This window comes from Nerophis lumbriciformis, linkage group LG08 (genome assembly GCF_033978685.3).
Source record: "Nerophis lumbriciformis linkage group LG08, RoL_Nlum_v2.1, whole genome shotgun sequence".
Lineage (NCBI taxonomy): Eukaryota > Metazoa > Chordata > Actinopteri > Syngnathiformes > Syngnathidae > Nerophis > Nerophis lumbriciformis.
Window position 1 is genome coordinate 956122 of NC_084555.2, and position 19287 is coordinate 975408.

At 41.7% G+C, this 19287-nt stretch overlaps 1 protein-coding gene across 1 annotated transcript in view; it reads right to left on the minus strand.

The window, feature by feature from the left end:
- The window catches only part of LOC133611374 (SLIT and NTRK-like protein 3), a 104696-nt gene that overhangs the window by 34261 nt on the left and 51148 nt on the right, over positions 1 to 19287 (minus strand). The window contains exon 6 of the mRNA XM_061968092.2: positions 12076 to 12295. Within this exon, the coding sequence (XP_061824076.2) occupies positions 12076 to 12295 (220 nt within the window). The remainder of the gene's footprint in view (positions 1 to 12075; positions 12296 to 19287) is intronic.

A 19287-nucleotide genomic window follows, 5' to 3' on the forward strand; every position in this document is an offset into this window, starting at 1 on the left:
ATAATGCGCCACATATTTTCAATGGGAGACAGGTCTGGACTACAGGCAGGCCAGTTTAGTACCTGCACTCTTTTACTTTGAAGCCACGCTGTTGTAACGCGTGGCTTGGCATTGTCTTGCTGAAATAAGCAGGGGCGTCCATGATAACGTTGCTTGGATGGCAACATATGTTGCTCCAAAACCTGTACGTACCTTTCAGCAATTGTTTTCAACACAACAGGGTGTGTATAAAAAAAAATGTGCGCCCTCTCTGAAGTTAATGTTTATTTTTTTATCTGTATGTGCCAAGATATTTCTTTACCAACACTAAAGCTGCTATTACGCAATTGCCTCTCACGCCTCCTTCTCAAGTCATGCCCATCCCATCCCCTCCACACATTACATTTTTCCACAGGACAAAATTGTTTCAAGACCCCCTTTGAAGTGAAAGTTTATTTACCTGCATGTGTCGATATGTCCACTCTTACGCTATTGCCTCTCACGCCCCCCCCCCCCAAACATATCACGGCGCCTCCCCATGTGGGCCCACCTTACTAATTGAGAAGCACTGAGTTAGTGGAACACCCTTTCAGATGTGCTGCCGACCCACCTGTGTTTGTACGGATTTTTATATGACTGGTTCATTTATCCTCTTTTGACTTATTTTTTCCTTAAATTCATTCTTGTTTCTGGTTATCGTTTTTATATTGATATTATCTTGATTTTGTATGCACTTTATGTCATATTTTATTCATTATGGTACTTTTTCGTCACTTAGAATATTGTTTGTCTTTGGTACACTAATGTGTATATCGTAGGCCTTTGGTTCTTTGTTTAATTTTTTGCAAAATATATATATATATATATTTTTTTTATAGTCAAGGTTTCTGTGGTTTATCCAGTGCTCAATACCGGGATAGAGCGGAATATACGTAAGGTCAGGAAAAAACACAGAGGCTATATCATCCCTACAAGCCTGTTTTGCAGGTTACCCTGCTCGAGCGGGGAAACCTGCGAAACAGGCTTGTAGGGATGATATAGCCTGTGTGTTTTTTCCTGACCTAACGTATATCTATTTTTATATTGCTCTTTTTTATCTTTGGTATGAATATAATTATGTAAACTCCAAGTTATTGTATTTCTGTTTTTTGTTGTTGCTATTTTTGTTTTACAACATTTTATTATTGATCATATTTTACTGCATTTTAATCTTTTGTTTTGTGATTGTGTGATGTTTTTTGCCTGGAGCTGGAGAAGATCTGCAAGGAAGAATGGCAGAAGATTCCCAAAACCATCCATCCATCTTCTTCCGCTTATCCGAGGTCGGGTCGCGGGGGCAGCAGCCTAAGCAGGATAGCCCAGACTTCCCTCTCCCCAGCCACTCCGTCCAGCTCTTCCTGTGGGACCCCGAGGCGTTCCCAGGCCAGCCGGGAGACATAGTCTTCCCAACGTGTCCTGGGTCTTCCCCGCGGCCTCCTACCGGTCGGACGTGCCCTAAACACCTCCCTAGGGAGGCGTTCGGGTGGCATCCTGACCAGATGCCCGAACCACCTCATCTGGCTCCTCTCGATGTGGAGGAGCAGCGGCTTTACTTTGAGCTCCCCCCGGATGACAGAGCTTCTCACCCTATCTCTAAGGGAGAGCCCCGCCACCCGGCGGAGGAAACTCATTTCGGCCGCTTGTACCCGTCATCTTGTCCTTTCGGTCATAACCCAACACTCATGACCATAGGTGAGGATGGGAACGTAGATCGACCGGTAAATTGAGAGCTTTGCCTTCCGGCTCAGCTCCTTCTTCACCACAACGGATCGATACAGCGTCCGCATTACTGAAGACGCCGCATCGATCCGCCTGTCAATCTGACGATCCACTCTTCCTTCACTCGTGAACAAGACTCCGAGGTACTTGAACTCCTCCACATGGTGCAAGATCTCCTCCCCAACCCGGAGATGGCACTCCACCCTTTTCCGGGCGAGAACCATGGACTCGGTGCTGATTTTCATCCCAGTGGCTTCACACTCGGCTGCGAACCGATCCAGTGAGAGCTGAAGATCCTGGCCAGATGAAGCCATTAGGACCACATCATCTGCAAAAAGCAGAGACCTAATCCTGCAGCCACCAAACCAGATCCCCTCAACGCCTTGACTGCGCCTAGAAATTCTGTCCATAAAAGTTATGAACAGAATCGGTGGCAAAGGGCAGCCTTGGCGGAGTCCAACCCTCACTGGAAACGTGTCCAACTTACTGCCGGCAATGCGGACCAAGCTGTGGCACTGAGCATACAGGGAGCGGACTGCCACAATCAGACAGTCCGATACCCCATACTCTCTGAGCACTCCCCACAGGACATCCCGAGGGACACGGTCGAATGCCTTCTCCAAGTCCACAAAACACATGTAGACTGGTTGGGCAAACTCCCATGCACCCTCAAGGACCCTGCCGAGAGTATAGAGCTGATCCACAGTTCCACGACCAGGACGAAAACCACACTGTTCCTCCTGAATCCGAGGTTCGACTATCCGGCGAAGCCTCCTCTCCAGTACACCTGAATAGACCTTACCGGGAAGGCTGAGGAGTGTGATCCCACGATAGTTAGAACACACCCTCCGGTTCCCCTTCTTAAAGAGAGGAACCACCACCCCGGTCTGCCAATCCAGAGGTACCGCCCCCAATGTCCACGCGATGCTGCAGAGTCTTGTCAACCAAGACAGCCCCACAGCATCCAGAGCCTTAAGGAACTCCTCTTATCCCCAAAACCAAGTGTGAAAAAATTGTTGCATCATTGCCAAGAAGACTTGTGGCTGTACTGGCTCAGAAGGGTACTTCTACTCAATACTGAGCAAAGGGTCTTGTCAGGCTTGCTACTGACAGTTTGGTCATGTTTGTGTTTTCCTGTGTTCTGTGCTTTTTTTCCTTTCTGGCTCTTATTTTGGTTTCTGTTTCCTGTCACTGCACCTGTGTCCTTGTTGGAGGTCACGCTGCAAGCAACACTCACCAAACCTCGACAGGTCTGAATACCTATGACCATGTGATATTTCAGTTTTTCTGTTTTAATAAATTTTCCAACATTGTTACATTTTTTGCAGTCATGTACGGGGGGGGAAAAAAAACCACACGTCTGGTGGCTATAAGAATAAAAAAAATTGCATTCCTACATTTCTCTATTTTTCTGTCAAGATGGGGTGCTGAGTGTACATTAACGAGAAATAAAATAAACTCTTTTGATTTTAGCAAATGGCTGCAAAGAGTGACATTTTAAAGGGGTCTAAATACACTATATTGCCAAAAGTATTTGGCCACCTGCCTTGACTCACATATGAACTTGAAGAGCCATCCCATTCCTAACCCATAGTGTTCAATATGATGTGGGTCCACCTTTTGCAGCTATTACAGCTTCAACTCTTCTGGGAAGGCTGTCCACAAGGTTGCGGAGTGTGTTTATAGGAACTTTTGACCATACTTCATTAAGCGCATTGGTGAGGTCACACACTAATAATGTTGGTCGAGAAGGACTGGCTCTCAGTCTCCGTTCTAATTCATCCCAAAGGTGTTCTATCGGGGTTCAGGTCAGGACTCTGTGCAGGCCAGTCAAGTTCATCCACACCTGACTCTGTCATCCATGTCTTTATGAACCTTGCTTTGTGCTCTGGTGCACTGTCATGTTGGAAGAGGAAGGGGCCCGCTCCAAATTGTTCCCAGAAGGTTGGGAGCATGGAATTGTCCAAAATGTTGTGGTATCCTGGAGCATTCAAAGTTCCTTTCACTGGAACTAAGGGGCCAAGCCCAACTCCTGAAGAACAACCCCACACCACAATTCCTCCTCCATCAAATTTCACACTCGGCACAATGCAGTCCGAAATGTACTGTTCTCCTGGCAACTTCCAAACCCAGACTCGTCCATCAGATTGCCAGATGAAAAAGCGTGATTCATCACTCCAGTGAAAGTGTCTCCACTGCTCTAGAGTCCAGTGGCGACGTGCTTTACACCAGTGGTCTCCAACCACCGGGCCGCGGCCCGGTACCGGTCCGTGGATCGCTCAAGAAATTTTTTATTTTTTTATTTTTTTTATTTAATCAACATAAAAAACACAAGATACACTGACAATTAGTGCACCAACTCCCTACCCCATTTATACTCATTCACACTCATTCGCACAAAAGGGTTGTTTCTTTCTGTTATTAATATTGTGGTTCCTACATTATATATGAATATAGATCAATACAGTCTGCAGGGATACAGTCCGTAAGCACACATGATTGTATTTTTTTATGACAAAAAAAATAAAAATAAATTAAAAAAAACATACCTCCCCGGTCCGTGGGACAAATTTTCAAGCGTTGACCGGTCCGCAGTTACAAAAAGGTTGGGGACCACTGCTTTACACCACTGCATCCGACTCTTTGCATTGGACTTGGTGATGTATGGCTTAGTTGCAGCTGCTCAGCCATGGAAACCCATTCCACGAATCTCTCTGCGTACTGTACGTGGGCTAATTGGAAGATCACATGAAGTTTGGAGCTCTGTAGCAACTGACTGTGCAGAAAGTCTTTGCACTATGCGCTTCAGCATCCGCTGACCCCTCTCTGTCAGTTTACGTGGCCTACCACTTTGGTGGCTGAGTTGCTGTTGTTCCCAAACTCTTCTAGAACAAGAACGTTTGATCATATTACGCCTATACTGGCTCACCTGCACTGGCTTCCTGTGCACTTAAGATGTGACTTTAAGGTTTTACTACTTACGTATAAAATACTACACGGTCTAGCTCCAGCCTATCTTGTCGATTGTATTGTACCATATGTCCCGGCAAGAAATCTGCGTTCAAAGAACTCCGGCTTATTAGTGATTCCCAGAGCCCAAAAAAAGTCTGCGGGCTATAGAGCGTTTTCTATTGGGGCTCCAGTACTATGGAATGCCCTCCCGTTAACAATTAGAGATGCTACCTCAGTAGAAGCATTTAAGTCCCATCTTAAAACTCATTTGTATACTCTAGCCTTTAAATAGACCCCCTTTTAGACCAGTTGATCTGCCGTTTCTTATCTTTTCTCCTCTGCTCCCCTCTTCCTTGTGAGGGGAGGGGGGCACAGGTCCGGTGGCCATGGATGAAGTGCTGGCTGTCCAGAGTCGGGACCCGGGGTGGACCGCTCGCCTGTGCATCGGCTGGGAACATCTCTGCGCTGCTGACCCGTCTCCGCTCGGGATGGTGTCTTGCTGGCCCCACTATGGACTGGACTCTTACTATTATGTCGGATCCACTATGGACTGGACTCTCACAATATTATGTCAGACCCACTCGACATCCATTGCATTTGGTCTCCCCTAGAGAGTTACCCACATATGCGGTCCTCTCCAAGGTTTCTCATAGTCATTCACATCGACGTCCCACTGGGGTGAGTTTTTCCTTGCCCTTATGTGGGCTCTGTACCGAGGATGTCGTTGTGGCTTGTGCAGCCCTTTGAGACACTTGTGATTTAGGGCTATATAAATGAACATTGATTGATTGATTGATTGATTGATTTTCTTATAATAAAGCCGACCGTTGACTTTGGAATATTAAGGAGCGAGAACATTTCCCGACTGGATTTGTAGCACAGGTGGCATCCTATAACAGTTCCGCGCTGGAAATCACTGAGCTCCTTAGAGCGGCCCGTTCTTTCACAGATGTTTGTAGAAACAGTCTCCATGCCTAAGTGCTTGACTTTATACACCTGTGGCCAAGTGATTAGGACACCTGATTCTGATCATTTGGACGGGTGGCCAAATAATTTTGGCAATAGAGTGTACTTGCCCTACCCACTGTATGTGGTGTGTTGGTCAGAAAAATAATAGCACGGGCTACACCGTAGGGGTTTTGACATATTGTCACCCTTTTGTATGCAGTGCTTCTGGAGTAGAAGAGATAGCTTACAAAAGTACTTAGAGTCATGTGAAAAAATTAGGACATCCCCCATGTAGCACGACACTTCAAAGCTGTATGCCACACTCCAACACGGCACTACCCTTCATTCCCCTGCAGTAGTCCTCCCTAAACCTGCTTTGCACCAAGTCCCCAGGTTCTCTCCTGCGCTAATCCCAGTCTCCTGGGTCCAGGCCACTTCTTTGCCTCTCACATTCCTGTTTCTGGTGTTCCGCGAGTGCAGCATCTCTTCAATGTTGTTCCCTTGGCTCGTCCTGCTCAGCTTCCTCCTCCAGCAGTAAGTCGCTTTAACAGCAACCTGCAGTTTTTTTTTTTTAATTTAGCCCCAGTCGTTGTACCTCCTCCTCTTTGGACACCTTCCACTGTGGTGCTTGGAGCTCTTCATCCATACTTTACCCTTTGGTGCCGTGTTCCAATCGTGTAGGGACACTCCTGACATTTTTGCTGATTGTTACAAGTCCTCCACAATTGTATCGACTCCCTGCGGTTTGGTGTCCTGCCCTTCTTGTAAGTCTCGAGTATTTTTATAGGTCTTGCCTTGCTTGATCCTCCCTGAATAAGATTCATGCAAACCCATTCAAACTCAAACCTATTTACCGTATGTTCTGGACTATAAACCGCAACTTTTTCCCCAACGCTTTGAACCCTGCAGCTTATAAAACGCTGCAGCTGATTTATGGATGTATCTTCACTAACGACCATAGATCATCTACACGCTGTCTTGATGAGTTACCCACTCGATTTCTAAAATCTGTGCTGAGCAGTTTGTTACCACAATTCGCTCATCTAGTTCAGTGTTTTTCAACCACTGTGCCGCGGCACACTAGTGTACCGTGAGATACAGTCTGGTGTGCTGTGGGAGATGATCTAATTTCACCTATTTGGGTCAAAAATATTTTTATAGTCTGCAAATGATGTGTTGTTGTTGGGTGTCGGTGCTGTCTAGAGCTCGGCAGAATAACCGTGTAATACTCTTCCATATCAGTAGGTGGCAGTCGGTAGCTAATTGCTTTGTAGATGTCGAGAACAGCGGGAGGCAGCGTGCAGGTAAAAAGGTGTCTAATGCTTAAACCAAAAATAAACAAAAGGTGAGTGCTCCTAAGAAAAGGCATTGAATCTTAGGGAAGGCTATGCAGAACAAAACTACAACTGAACTGGCTACAAAGTAAACAAAAACAGAATGCTGGACGACAGCAAAGACTTACTGTGGAGCAAAGACGGCGTCCACAAAGTATATCCGAACATGACGTGACCATCAACAATGTCCCCACAAAGAAGGATAAAAACAGCTGAAATATTCTTGATCGCTAAAAACAAAGTAGATGCGGGAAATATTGCTCAAAGACATGAAACAGCTACAGGAAAATACCAAAAAATTAGGAAGCGTTAAAAAACTGCTGTCATTAAGCCCCTCTTAAAGAAGAGTACCGTATTTTCCGGGCAATAGGGCGCACTGGATTTTAAGGCGCACTCCCGATGAGCGGGTCTATTCAGGTCTTTATTCATACAAAAGGCGCATTAAAGGGGTCATATTAGGATTTTTTTCTAAATGTAATACATTTCCTTGTGGTCTACATAACATGTAATGGTGGTTCCTTTGCCACGGCACATGCGCAATCCTGCATGTCATTTGCTGCAAACACAGCCCCTGCTCGTTCTTCGCGCATTGCGACCACGCGCCTGCAAGGCTGCAGGCAATCACCAATCAGCGCACTTAGGTCTGATGAGGGCAGACAGCATAAAGACCAGCGGACCTGAAGATCCAGTGCCGGAACGTAGTTCACTCCTTGTAGTAAGCATCCCGTCTCTGGCTTCCCTCCGCGTACTTGTTCTCTCTGTGCTTTCCCTGTGCCCGTGTCTCATGTCCCCTGTGTTTCCCGCAGTGTTCTCTCTGTTTCCCATGATTGAGCTGTGTGCCTCGACTTCCCTCTGGATTCTGGACTGCCTCCCTCAATCCTCGACCCCTGCTTGGACACGGACCTTGTTACCTCTCTCCAGCCCCCGACCTCTCGCTTGCCCACGGACTGTTGTTAGCATGCTAGCATGTTAACATAAACATGCTAACGGTTAGCATGTGTCACATACCAAGTTATATGACTCTAAGGTGTATGGCTGTGTAATTAGAGAAAAAAAAAACGTAAAGTTAGCTAAAAAGTTATCACTTTAATGTTAGCGTGCTAGCATGCTAAAGTCAGCACGCTAACAGTTAACAAGTGTCACATACCAAGTTATATGACTCTAGGGTAAACGGTGGCCAAATTAGCTCAAAAAGCTAGCACTCTAATGTTAACATTAATAAACACGCTAACGGTTAGGAGCAGGCCCATAATTAGGCGTTATACTGTAGTTTGTTGCCCCCTAACTGATTCCAACTAGTTTCCGCCTCATTCCAGACACCCTGTTACTCCTTTTTTTTTAAGTTTTTGTAATCAAATTAGCTAAAAGAGCTAGCACGCTAACATAAACATGCTAACGGTTAGCATGTGTCACATACCAAGTTATATGACTCTAAGGAGTATGGCTGTGTAATTAGAGAAAAAACAACAAAGTTAGCTAAAAAGTTAGCACTTTAATGTTAGCATGCTAAAGTGAGCACGCTAACAGTTAACAAGTGTCACATACCAAGTTATATGACTCTAGGGTAAACGGTGGCCAAAGTAGCTCAAAAAGCTAGCACTTTAATGTTAGCATGCTAACATAAACATGCTAACGGTTAGCATGTGTCACATACCAAGTTATACGACTCTAAGGTGTATGGCTGTTAGAGAAAATTAATTAATTAGAGAAAAAAATGTAAAGTTAGCACTTTAATGTTAGCGTGCTAGCATGCTAAAGTGAGCACGCAAACAGTTAACAAGTGTCACATGCTAAAGTTATATGACTCGAGGGCAAACGGTGGTCAAATTAGCTCAAAAAGCTAGCACTTTAACGTTAGCATGCTAACTTGCTAACGGTTGTAATTAGAGAAAAAAAAAAGTAATGTTAGATAAAAAGTTAACACTTTAATGTTAGCATGCTAGCATGCTAAAGTGAGCACGCTAAAATTTAGCAAGTGTCACATATGGTATATAAGTTATATGACCGTAGGGTAAACGTGGCCAAATTAGCTCAAAAAGCTAGCACTCTAATGTTAACATTAATAAACATGCTAAGGGATAGGAGCAGGCCCATATTATAGGAGCAGGCCCATAATTAGGCGCGACACTGTAGTTTGTTGCCCCCTAACTCATTCCAACTAGTTATCGCCTCATTCCAGACACCCTGTTATTCCTTTTTTTTATTTTTTGTAATCAAATTAGCTAAAAGAGCAAGCACTTTAATGTTAGCATGCTAACAGGCTAACATAAACATGCTAATGGTTAGCATGTGTCATATACCAAGTTATGCGACTCTAAGGTGTATGGCTGTGTAATTAGAGAGAAAAATGTAAAGTTAGCACTTTAATGTTAGCGTGCTAGCATGCTAAAGTGAGCACACTAACAGTTAACAAGTGTCACATACCAAATTATATGACTCTAGGGTGATCAAATTAGCTCAAAAAGCTAGCACTTTAACATGCTAACGGTTGTAATTAGAGAGAAAAAAAAGTAATGTTAGCTAAAAATTTAGCACTTTAATGTTATCGTGCTAGGATGCTAAAGTGAGCAAGCTAACAATTAACAAGTGTCACATACCAAAGTTATATGGGCAGGGGTCGGCAACCCAAAATGTTGAAAGAGCCATATTGGACCAAAAATACAAAAACAAATCTGTCTGGAGCCGCAAAAAAATTAAAAGCCATATTACATACAGATAGTGTGTCATGAGATATAAATTGAATTAAGAGGACTTATTAAAGGAAACTAAATGAGCTCAAATATAGCTACAAACGAGGCATTATGATGCAATATGTACATATAGCTAGCCTAAATAGCATGTTAGCATCGATTAGCTCGCAGTCATGCAGTGACCAAATATGTCTGATTAGCACTCCACACAAGTCAATAACATCAACAAAACTCACCTTTGTGCATTCATGCACAACATTAAAAGTTTGGTGGACAAAATGAGACAGAAAAAGAAGTGGCATAAAACCAGAGGTGGGTAGTAACGCGCTACATTTACTCCGTTACATCTACTTGAGTAACTTTTGGGATAAATTGTACTTCTAAGAGTAGTTTTAATGCAACATACTTTTACTTGAGTATATTTATAGAGAAGAAACGCTACTTTTGCTCCGCTACTTTTATCTACATTCAGCTCGCTACTCGCTACTAATTTTTCTCGATCTGTTAATGCACGCTTTGTTTGTTTTGGTCTGTCAGACAGACCTTCATAGTGCCTGCGTTTCAACAAATACAGTCACTGGTGACGTTCACTCCGTTCCACCAATCAGATGCAGTCACTGGTGACGTTGGACCAATCAAACAGAGCCAGGGGTCACATGACCTGACTTAAACAAGTTGAAAAACTTATTGGGGTGTTACCATTTAGTGGTCAATTGTACGGAATATGTACTGTACTGTGCAATCTACTAATAAAAGTTCCAATCAATCAATCAAAAGTGTGAAGGAAAAAAGACCATTTTTTATTTCAACCGTACATCCCGTCAAAAGCCTAAAGACTGACTGCACAGTTCCTGTCTTCACAATAAAAGTGCCGCTCCATCGCGCATGCGCTTTCAAAATAAGAGTCTCCGAAAGCCTGCGCAAACAAGCTAGCAAGCTACGGAGTTTGCCGCCAATGTATTTCTTGTAAAGTGTATAAAAACGAATATGGAAGCTGGACATATAAGATGCCAAAAACCAACCACTTTCATGTGGTATTAGACAGAAAGGAGGAACTTTTTTTCTCCTCCATTTGAAAACGTGGACGTTATCATCACTACTGTCTGATTACAATCAATGCAAGTCATCAGAATCAGGTAATACACCAACTTATATTTTTGTCTTCATGAAAGAAAGGAATCTATGTGTTAAACATGCATGTATATTCATTAAAACACTATTAACATGTAAACAAAAACGGCAAAATAAATAAATATAAATTATATATTGTATATATCAATGTATGTATATATATATATATATATATATATATATATACATTTATATATATATATATGTATATGTGTGTGTGTGTATATATATATATATATATATATATATATATATATACATATATATATATATATATATATGATATGTGTGTGTATGTTACTCATCAGTTACTCAGTACTTGAGTAGTTTTTTTACAACATACTTTTTACTTTTACTCAAGTAAATATTTGGGTGACTACTCCTTACTTTTACTTGAGTAATAAATCTCTAAAGTAACAGTACTCTTACTTGAGTACAATTTCTTGCTACTCTACCCACCTCTGCATAAAACACGTCCTAGAAAGTCGGAGAAAGTTATACATGTAAACAAACTAGGGTGAGTTCAAGGACCGCCAAAATTAGTAGGACAAAACAGCGCTCGCCAAATACTCGAATCAGTGAAGCATGTTTAATATAAACAGTGGGATTTATAACAATTAGGGAGGTTTGTGTCATGTTTGTCCTCCTACAGAAACCACATTAAAACAAAAAAATTATTTTTTCCCCCTCATCTTTTTCCATTTTTCATACATCTTTGAAAAAGCTCCAGGGAGCCACTAGGGCGGCGCTAAAGAGCCGCATGCGGCTCTAGAGCCGCGGGTTGCCGACCCCTGCTCTAGGGTAACTGGTGGCCAAATTAGCTCAAAAAGCTAGCACTCTAATGTTAACATAAATAAACATGCTAACGGTTAGGAGCAGGCCCATAATTAGGCGTTATACTGATTCCAACTAGTTTCCGCCTCATTCCAGACACCTTGTTATTCCTTTTTATTTTTATTTTTTATCATTATCAGCGCCATCGGATGCCAAGTCATCAGTGCCTGAGAGGGGGAGGGGCAGGTTTTAAATATGGAAATGGCGACATCCAAGAGTTGGGCTTGTTTTGTGTATTTCACGGAGCTGTGAAAACACGACGTGTTGTTGGCATCGCATTAGTCTTTTTAATCTCGTCTTTCTGACACGCGGAGTAAATATACTTATGCGCGTTGGTGCCGGGTTTTTTTTGTAAACAAACAGTGGTGATCCGGCGCGGCCCGCCTGCCGCCGTCACTCAAGATAAGGCCCCCCCCCCCCCCCCCCAGGTACGGGGCGAAACAACCGACCTGGACCAAGCCGGTGAGGTGCTCCAGCACGCCGTCCGCCGGAAGCCGCAGCAGGTGGTTGTTCCTCAGGTTGAGGCGAGCCAGGTTGACCCCGGAAAACACCCCCGGCGGGAGGCTCCGCAGGAGGTTGGCGTTGAGGAAGAGCAGCTCGAGGGACGGCATGGAGTCCAGGGTGCCGCGCTCCATCTCCCGGATCTCGTTGTACTCGAAGTAAAGGTACCTGAAAAGCGCAGGAGGAGGAAAAACGTCACGTAATTTGTTGTCATCGCGGTTTCCCCCAAAATGACGTCCGTAAGTGGGTCGTTTTAGTAACAGCAGCGGCAGGTAAATTGCCTCTCAGCATTATAATTACACAAATGGATATTTATGTAAATCAGTCATACAGGAATTTGTTTTTCATTGCCTTTTTTTGTTCCCGGCTGATTAGTGGATAGGTATCACGATACCGCTCCGTGTGCGGCGTGATCAACGTGTCGGATTGGAGGAGTGATGAATCTTTTAGCTGGCTTATTAATAATAAAAATCGGTGCGTAGAGTAAATCAAGACACTTTTTATTTTTTTTATTTTTTGCTCCTCGCACGCCAGCCTTGTGGAATTCCTTTGCTGAAATGAGGCCTGGCCTAAATTAATTAGTGCTGGCTCTTGTTAGGATTATAATTATTATTATTATTTTTTTTTAATTCAAGGCCCAAACTTGGGATGTCGGCTGACCCCTCTCTGTCAGTTTACGTGGCCTACCACTTGGTGGCTGACTTGCTGTTGTTCCCAAACTCTTCACTTTTCTTATCATAAAGTTAACTTTAGAATATTTAGGAGCAAGGAAATTCCACGACTGGATTTGTTGCACAGGTGGCATCCTATGACAGTTCCACGCTGGAAATCACTGAGAGCGGCCCATTCTTTCACAAATGTTTCTAGAAACAGTCTACCGTATTTTTCGGACTGTAAGTCGCAGTTTTTTTTCATAGTTTGGCCGGGGGTGCGACTTATACTCAGGAGTGACTTATGTGTGAAATTATTAACACATTACCGTAAAATATCAAATAATATTATTTAGCTCATTCACGTAAGAGACTAGACCAGGGCCGGCCCGTGGCATAGGTCGTATAGGCAAATGCTAAGGGCGCCGTCCATAAGGGGGCGCCACGCCAGTGCCACAAATGTTGGAGAAAAAAAAAAAAAAAAAAAAGTTGGTACTATTATTTCTAAATACAAAAAATAATCCCACGTTAATTAAAATGCAAAGTAAAGCCTATTTAAAACGCCCCCCTCCCTTCCCGTATCATGACTCTTTTTGGATGTCACCACATCAAAAAATCAACACAAGATGCCAAAACTGTCAGGTGCCCAGGGAAGAAAAAAGAGAAAAGAAGAGGAGGAGAAACGAGAAAAGACAGAGGTAGCAGGTAGGTAACGTTAGCCTACATGAAATTATTTGTCTGTTACAGAATGTGATAGTAACCTGGCTTTTTAGCATTAAGCTAATGTTACATGATTCGGCAATTGCTAATCAATAAATAGCTAGTTCTGTTTTAACGTCGGGTTAATATTGTGGAGGGGGCTAAATTGTTATGGAAAATAATAATGTAACGTTAGGTAATTACAGTACTCCCACCTTACATTCCTCAGGGACATTTCTTTCTTTCTTTAGTTTATTTGGAACATGAACACACTTACATCATAATACATCACACAATTTCATATCATTTCATTTTACATCATGCCCGAAAAGGAGTAGGAAGAAGCAAAGCTTATTTAATCCTACCCCTTTCCCACTTCAAAGCATTTACAAATATATAGAATCATTTACTGACCTTTTTATATAATAAAACAACATCTATGAATTAGTATACAACAGTTTTGTAATATGTAATTCATTAATTAATTCAGTCATTATTAACATACTGAGATGAAGAATATCTCATTTTCAATAAGGTTGAAAGTATTTCTCATAATTCTTCTTCTTTGTACTCTGTAAGCACTATTATTTTGAACAACCTCTTAAACTGGATCATATCAGTACAATTTTTAACTTCTTTACTTAATCCATTCCATAATTTAATTCCACATACTGATATGCTAAAAGTTCTAAGTGTTGTACGTGCATATAAATGTTTGTATTAGATCTTTTAAGCAGGTGTTTTTTGTTTACATTGTTATTGCCTTCTGGTTAGCTAATGTTTGCCCTGCAGGTAATAGTCACTTTTTCACCCCTTTATATATTAGGTATAGTTGTAAGTAAAAAAAAAAGGTCAAAGACAAAGCTATTCGGGTTCTTGTGAGTATATACACTTCACTGCCGATGTGGGGGAGCGCCACCTAAAATCTTGCCTAGGGCGCCAGATTGGTTAGGGCCGGGCCTGGACTAGACGTATAAGATTTCATGGGATTTAGCGATTATAAGTGACAGATTGTTTGGTAAACGTATAGCATGTTCTATATGTTATAGTTATTTGAATGACTCTTACCATAATATGTTACGTTAACATACCAGTTGGTTATTTATGCCTCATATAACGTACACTTATTCAGCCTGTTGTTCACTATTCTTTATTTATTTTAAATTGCCTTTCAAATGTCTATTCTTGGTGTTGGCTTTTATCAAATAGATTTCCCCAAAAAGTGCGACTTATATATGTTTTTTTCCTTCTTTATTATGCATTTTCGGCCAGTGCGACTTATAGTCCGAAAAATACGGTACATGCCTAAGTGCTTGATTTTATACACCGGGCCAAGTGATTAGGACACCTGATTCTCATCATTTGGATGGGTGGCCAAATACTTTTGGCAATATAGTGTATATACCTGTACGAAAGATTTTGTAAATGTTTAGAAGTCGTCGTCGTGGACCCCGCTAGCTGCGGAAGCTCGCTCTCTAATCAGCTAAACAGACTCGAAAACTCCACGGTGACGTTTTGGTGAATTAATGAAACTGAAACAATACAAAAAGAATGCCATTGCAAGTTAATAATACGAACACAGACACTTGTGTTCGTGTTAGCATATTTGCTAACACTTAATTACGTTACAATAGCACGTATAAATATGCATGAAAACACTACTATATACATCACACATGGGACAGCTTAGTAAGTATTAATTGTTTTAGTTATATTGTAGAACTTACAAACAGCAGAAACGCTACGTCTGCTTCAAGGCGCGAAACAGAAAGTACATTTTCAACAAGCTCGTTCAAAAGCAAGTTTGGCGCCTCGGCACAAACAATAACACACCTTTTCAGTGTCACTGTCGGTGTAGTATGAAAACTATTTGTTGAATACAAAAACATTATGGCCATTAGCGAAGAAAAAAAATCCATAGATTAGCCGCACCATTCAAAGCGTTGGAAAACAGTGGCAGCTTATAGTCTAGAAAAAAACAGTAGTTATTTGTAGCACATTCTTTTGTATTTGTTTGTATACAATATTTTATAAAAGCTAGTTTTTCTGTTTAAAAGGGATGTGACATGTTAAAATTGTGACATTTTGTTGTGGGGGGGGGCACCAAATAATTGATTCCAACTAGAGATGTCCGATAATGGCTTTTTTGCCGATATTCCGATATTGTCCAACTCTTAATTACCGATTCCGATATCAACCGATACCGATGTATACAGTCGTGGAATTAACACATTATTATGCCTAATTTTGTTGTGATGCCCCGCTGGATGCATTAAACAATGTAACTTTACCATGAATTGATTAACGTGGGCCCCGATTTAAACAAGTTGAAAAACTTATTCGGGTGTTGCCATTTAGAGGTCAATTGTAGGGAATATGTACTGTACTGTGCAATCTACTAATAAAGTTTCAATCAATCAATCAAAAACAAGGTTTTCCAAAAGAGAACAACTTCAACTCCAGTTATGGAAAAAGGTGCCAACATGGCACTGCCATATTTATTATTGAAGTCACAAAGTGCATTTTTTTTTTTTTTTTTAAACATGCCTCAAAACAACAGCAACAAAAACAATGAAGGCACACAGCTTCAGTCCAGAGTATACTAGAGCATACTTGCCAACCTTGAGACCTCCGAATTGGGGAGATGGGATGGTTGTGGGGGGTATATTGTAGCGTCCCGGAAGAGTTAGTGCTGCAAGGGGTTCTGGGTATTTGTTCTGTTGTGTTTATGTTGTGTTACGGTGCGGATGTTCTCCCGAAATGTGTTTGTCATTCTTGTTTGGTGTGGGTTCACAGTGTGGCGCATATTTGTAACAGTGTTAAAGTTGTTTATACGGCCACCCTCAGTGTGACCTGTATGGCTGTTGATCAAGTATGCCTTGCATTCACTTATGTGTGTGTGTAAAAGCCGCATATATTATGTGACTGGGCCGGCACGCTGTTTGTATGGAGAAAAAGCGGACGTGACGACAGGTCGTAGAGGACGCTAAAGGCAGTGCCTTTAAGGCACGCCCCCAATAATGTTGTCCGGGTGGAAATCGGGAGAATGGTTGCCCCGCGAGATTTTCAGGAGGGGCACTGAAATTCGGGAGTCTCCCGGGAAAATCGGGAGGTTGAAACCGATACCGATAATTTCCGATATTACATTTTAAAGCATTTATCGGCCGATAATCTCTAGTTCCAACTCATTTCAATAGCTGTTTCGTAATACGCGTTTTCCGAGGCACAGAACCAATTAAACTTGTATCCCGAGCAGGGTTGTACGGTATACCGGTACTAGTATAGTATCGTGGTACTAATGAATCAAAAACGGTACTATACTCTGTTTGAAAAGTACCGGTTTGCAATATTTTTTTTTTTACAGGCACGTCGTTATCACGCTGTCACATCGGTGGTTTTACGAGCAGACGAGCATGTTCGGCAGCGCACAATCACAGAGTACTTAAAAGCAGACACAATGTGTAGACAGAAAAGGGAGAATGGACGCATTTTGGCTTAAAAGCTAACGATAAAGGTGAAGTTATAACACTGAAACACCCTCAGGAAGAGGTGCTTTAAGACATGGCTAGCTAGCGAGCGGCTAATGTCCATCCACAATCAGCAGTGTTTTAGCTACTTCTAAATCACTAATCCTGGCCTCCATGGCGACAAATAAAGTACGTTTCTTACAAGTATCATCCCTGCAGGACGAGGAATAGCTAAACATGCTTCACTACACACCGTAGCTCACCGGTGTAACAATGTAAACAAACACCATGGGTGGATCTACACCTGACATCCACTGTGACGATACCAAGCACAAGAGCGTATCTAGTCGATACTACTATGATTACGTCGATATTTTTTAGCGTCACAAAATCTTTTTTCTTTTAAAAAAAAAAAATCATATTATATTCATAAACTGGACACATGAGGACTTTGAATATGACCAATGTATGATCCTGTAACTACTTGGTATCGGATCGATACCTACATTTGTGGTATCATCCAAAAGTAATGTAAGGTATCCAAAAAAAACAGAAGAATAAGTGATTATAGGGACGGCGTGGCGCAGTGGAAGAGTGGCCGTGCGCGACCCGAGGGTCCCTGGTTCAATCCCCACCTAGTACCAACCTCGTCATGTCCGTTGTGTCCTGAGCAAGACACTTCACCCTTGCTCCTGATGGGTGCTGGTTAGCGCCTTGCATGGCAGCTCCCTCCATCAGTGTGTGAATGTGTGTGTGAATGGGTAAATGTGGAAGTAGTGTCAAAGCGCTTTGAGTACCTTGAAGGTAGAAAAGCGCTATACAAGTACAACCCATTTATCATTTATTACATTTTAACAAAAGTGTAGATAGAACATGTTGAAAGAAAGTAAGCAGATATTAACAGTAAATGAACAGGTGGATTAATAATACATTTTTTACAAAATAATAGAATGATAAATGACACAATATGTTACTGAATATGTCAACAGTGTCATGTCTGTGTGATCATGTTTTGTTTTAGTCATGTTCGGTTTTGTTTTTGGACTTTTTGTGCACTTTTGTTTGTTTGTCACCATAGCAACCATTAGTTTTCACCTGTCACGTCACGCACCTGTTTCACGTTTTGAGTCACGCACCTGTTTTCGTTAATCATGTCTGTAGTATTTAAGTTCATTGTTTTCAGTTTGTCTTTCTGGCGACATCCGGATTCATACCCCTGTCACACTCTTACCTCTGCGCACTTCATAGTCCATGCCAAGTAAGTTTTTTGTTTGTTTATTAATGCCACAGTTAGTGTTTTTGTTTAATTGTTCACAGTTTCTGCCTATGTGCAAGTTTTGTTTTCAATAGCCTAGTTTTGTACCTCCGCCATTGTGCGCGCTTTTTGTTTGTTCCTTTTTGATATATAGTGTTAAAATAAATCATATATTCACCTTCACGCCATGTCTGGTCCAAATCACTTGCACCTCGGGAGAACGAACCACGCCATAGTCCAAGTCGTGACAAACAGACTAAATTAGGAGCCATTGTTTGTTTACTTACTACTAAAAGACAAGTTGTCCTGTATGTTCGCTATTTTATTTAAGGACAAACTTGTTCTTCGATTGCAATAAGAAACATATGTTTAATGTACCCCAATATTTTTTTGTTAAAATAAAGCCAATAATGCAATTTTTTTGTGGTCCCCTTTATTTAGAAAAGTATCAAAATACATTTTTGGTACCGCTACCAAAATATTGGTATGGAGACAACAACCCTAATCCCGAGGTAATACTGTATTTTGTTATTTGCAATGTTCAATAACCAAGACAGTGTACGAATACCGACAACTGTATTTTTGTGTTCATATTTCTGGGTGTCTGGAATGGACTCACTGAATTTAAAGGGGAACTGCAATTTGCCTATTGTTCACAATCGTTATGAGAACCAAGAACACACGTGTCTTTTTTTATTTTTTTTATTTTAAAGATGATAAAAACGCTTGAAAAATGTGGCTAATGTGAGTCACTGTTGTAGCGTTCAAAGCTCTCTAAAACAACTTAAAAATCCTCCATCAACGTTTTATATACACACTGCAAGTCTATATAGTAGTGTAGTAACAGACACGTTCATAACTATATGTAACATGTACAACATTTTCCGTATTTTGGTCAATTTAATCAATGCTGGGACTGATTTCTTCCGCACATTGATTTCCGTTTCCAGAGCAGCGCAATTCCGACTTCTGGCAACAAATGTGTGTTCCTACAAACAACGAAGACGACTATTTTTTGGCAAATGAGTATTCACAACCTTATCTTTTTGAAGCTGAATATATGGAGGATGAGCGACTGCTTTTAGAAGT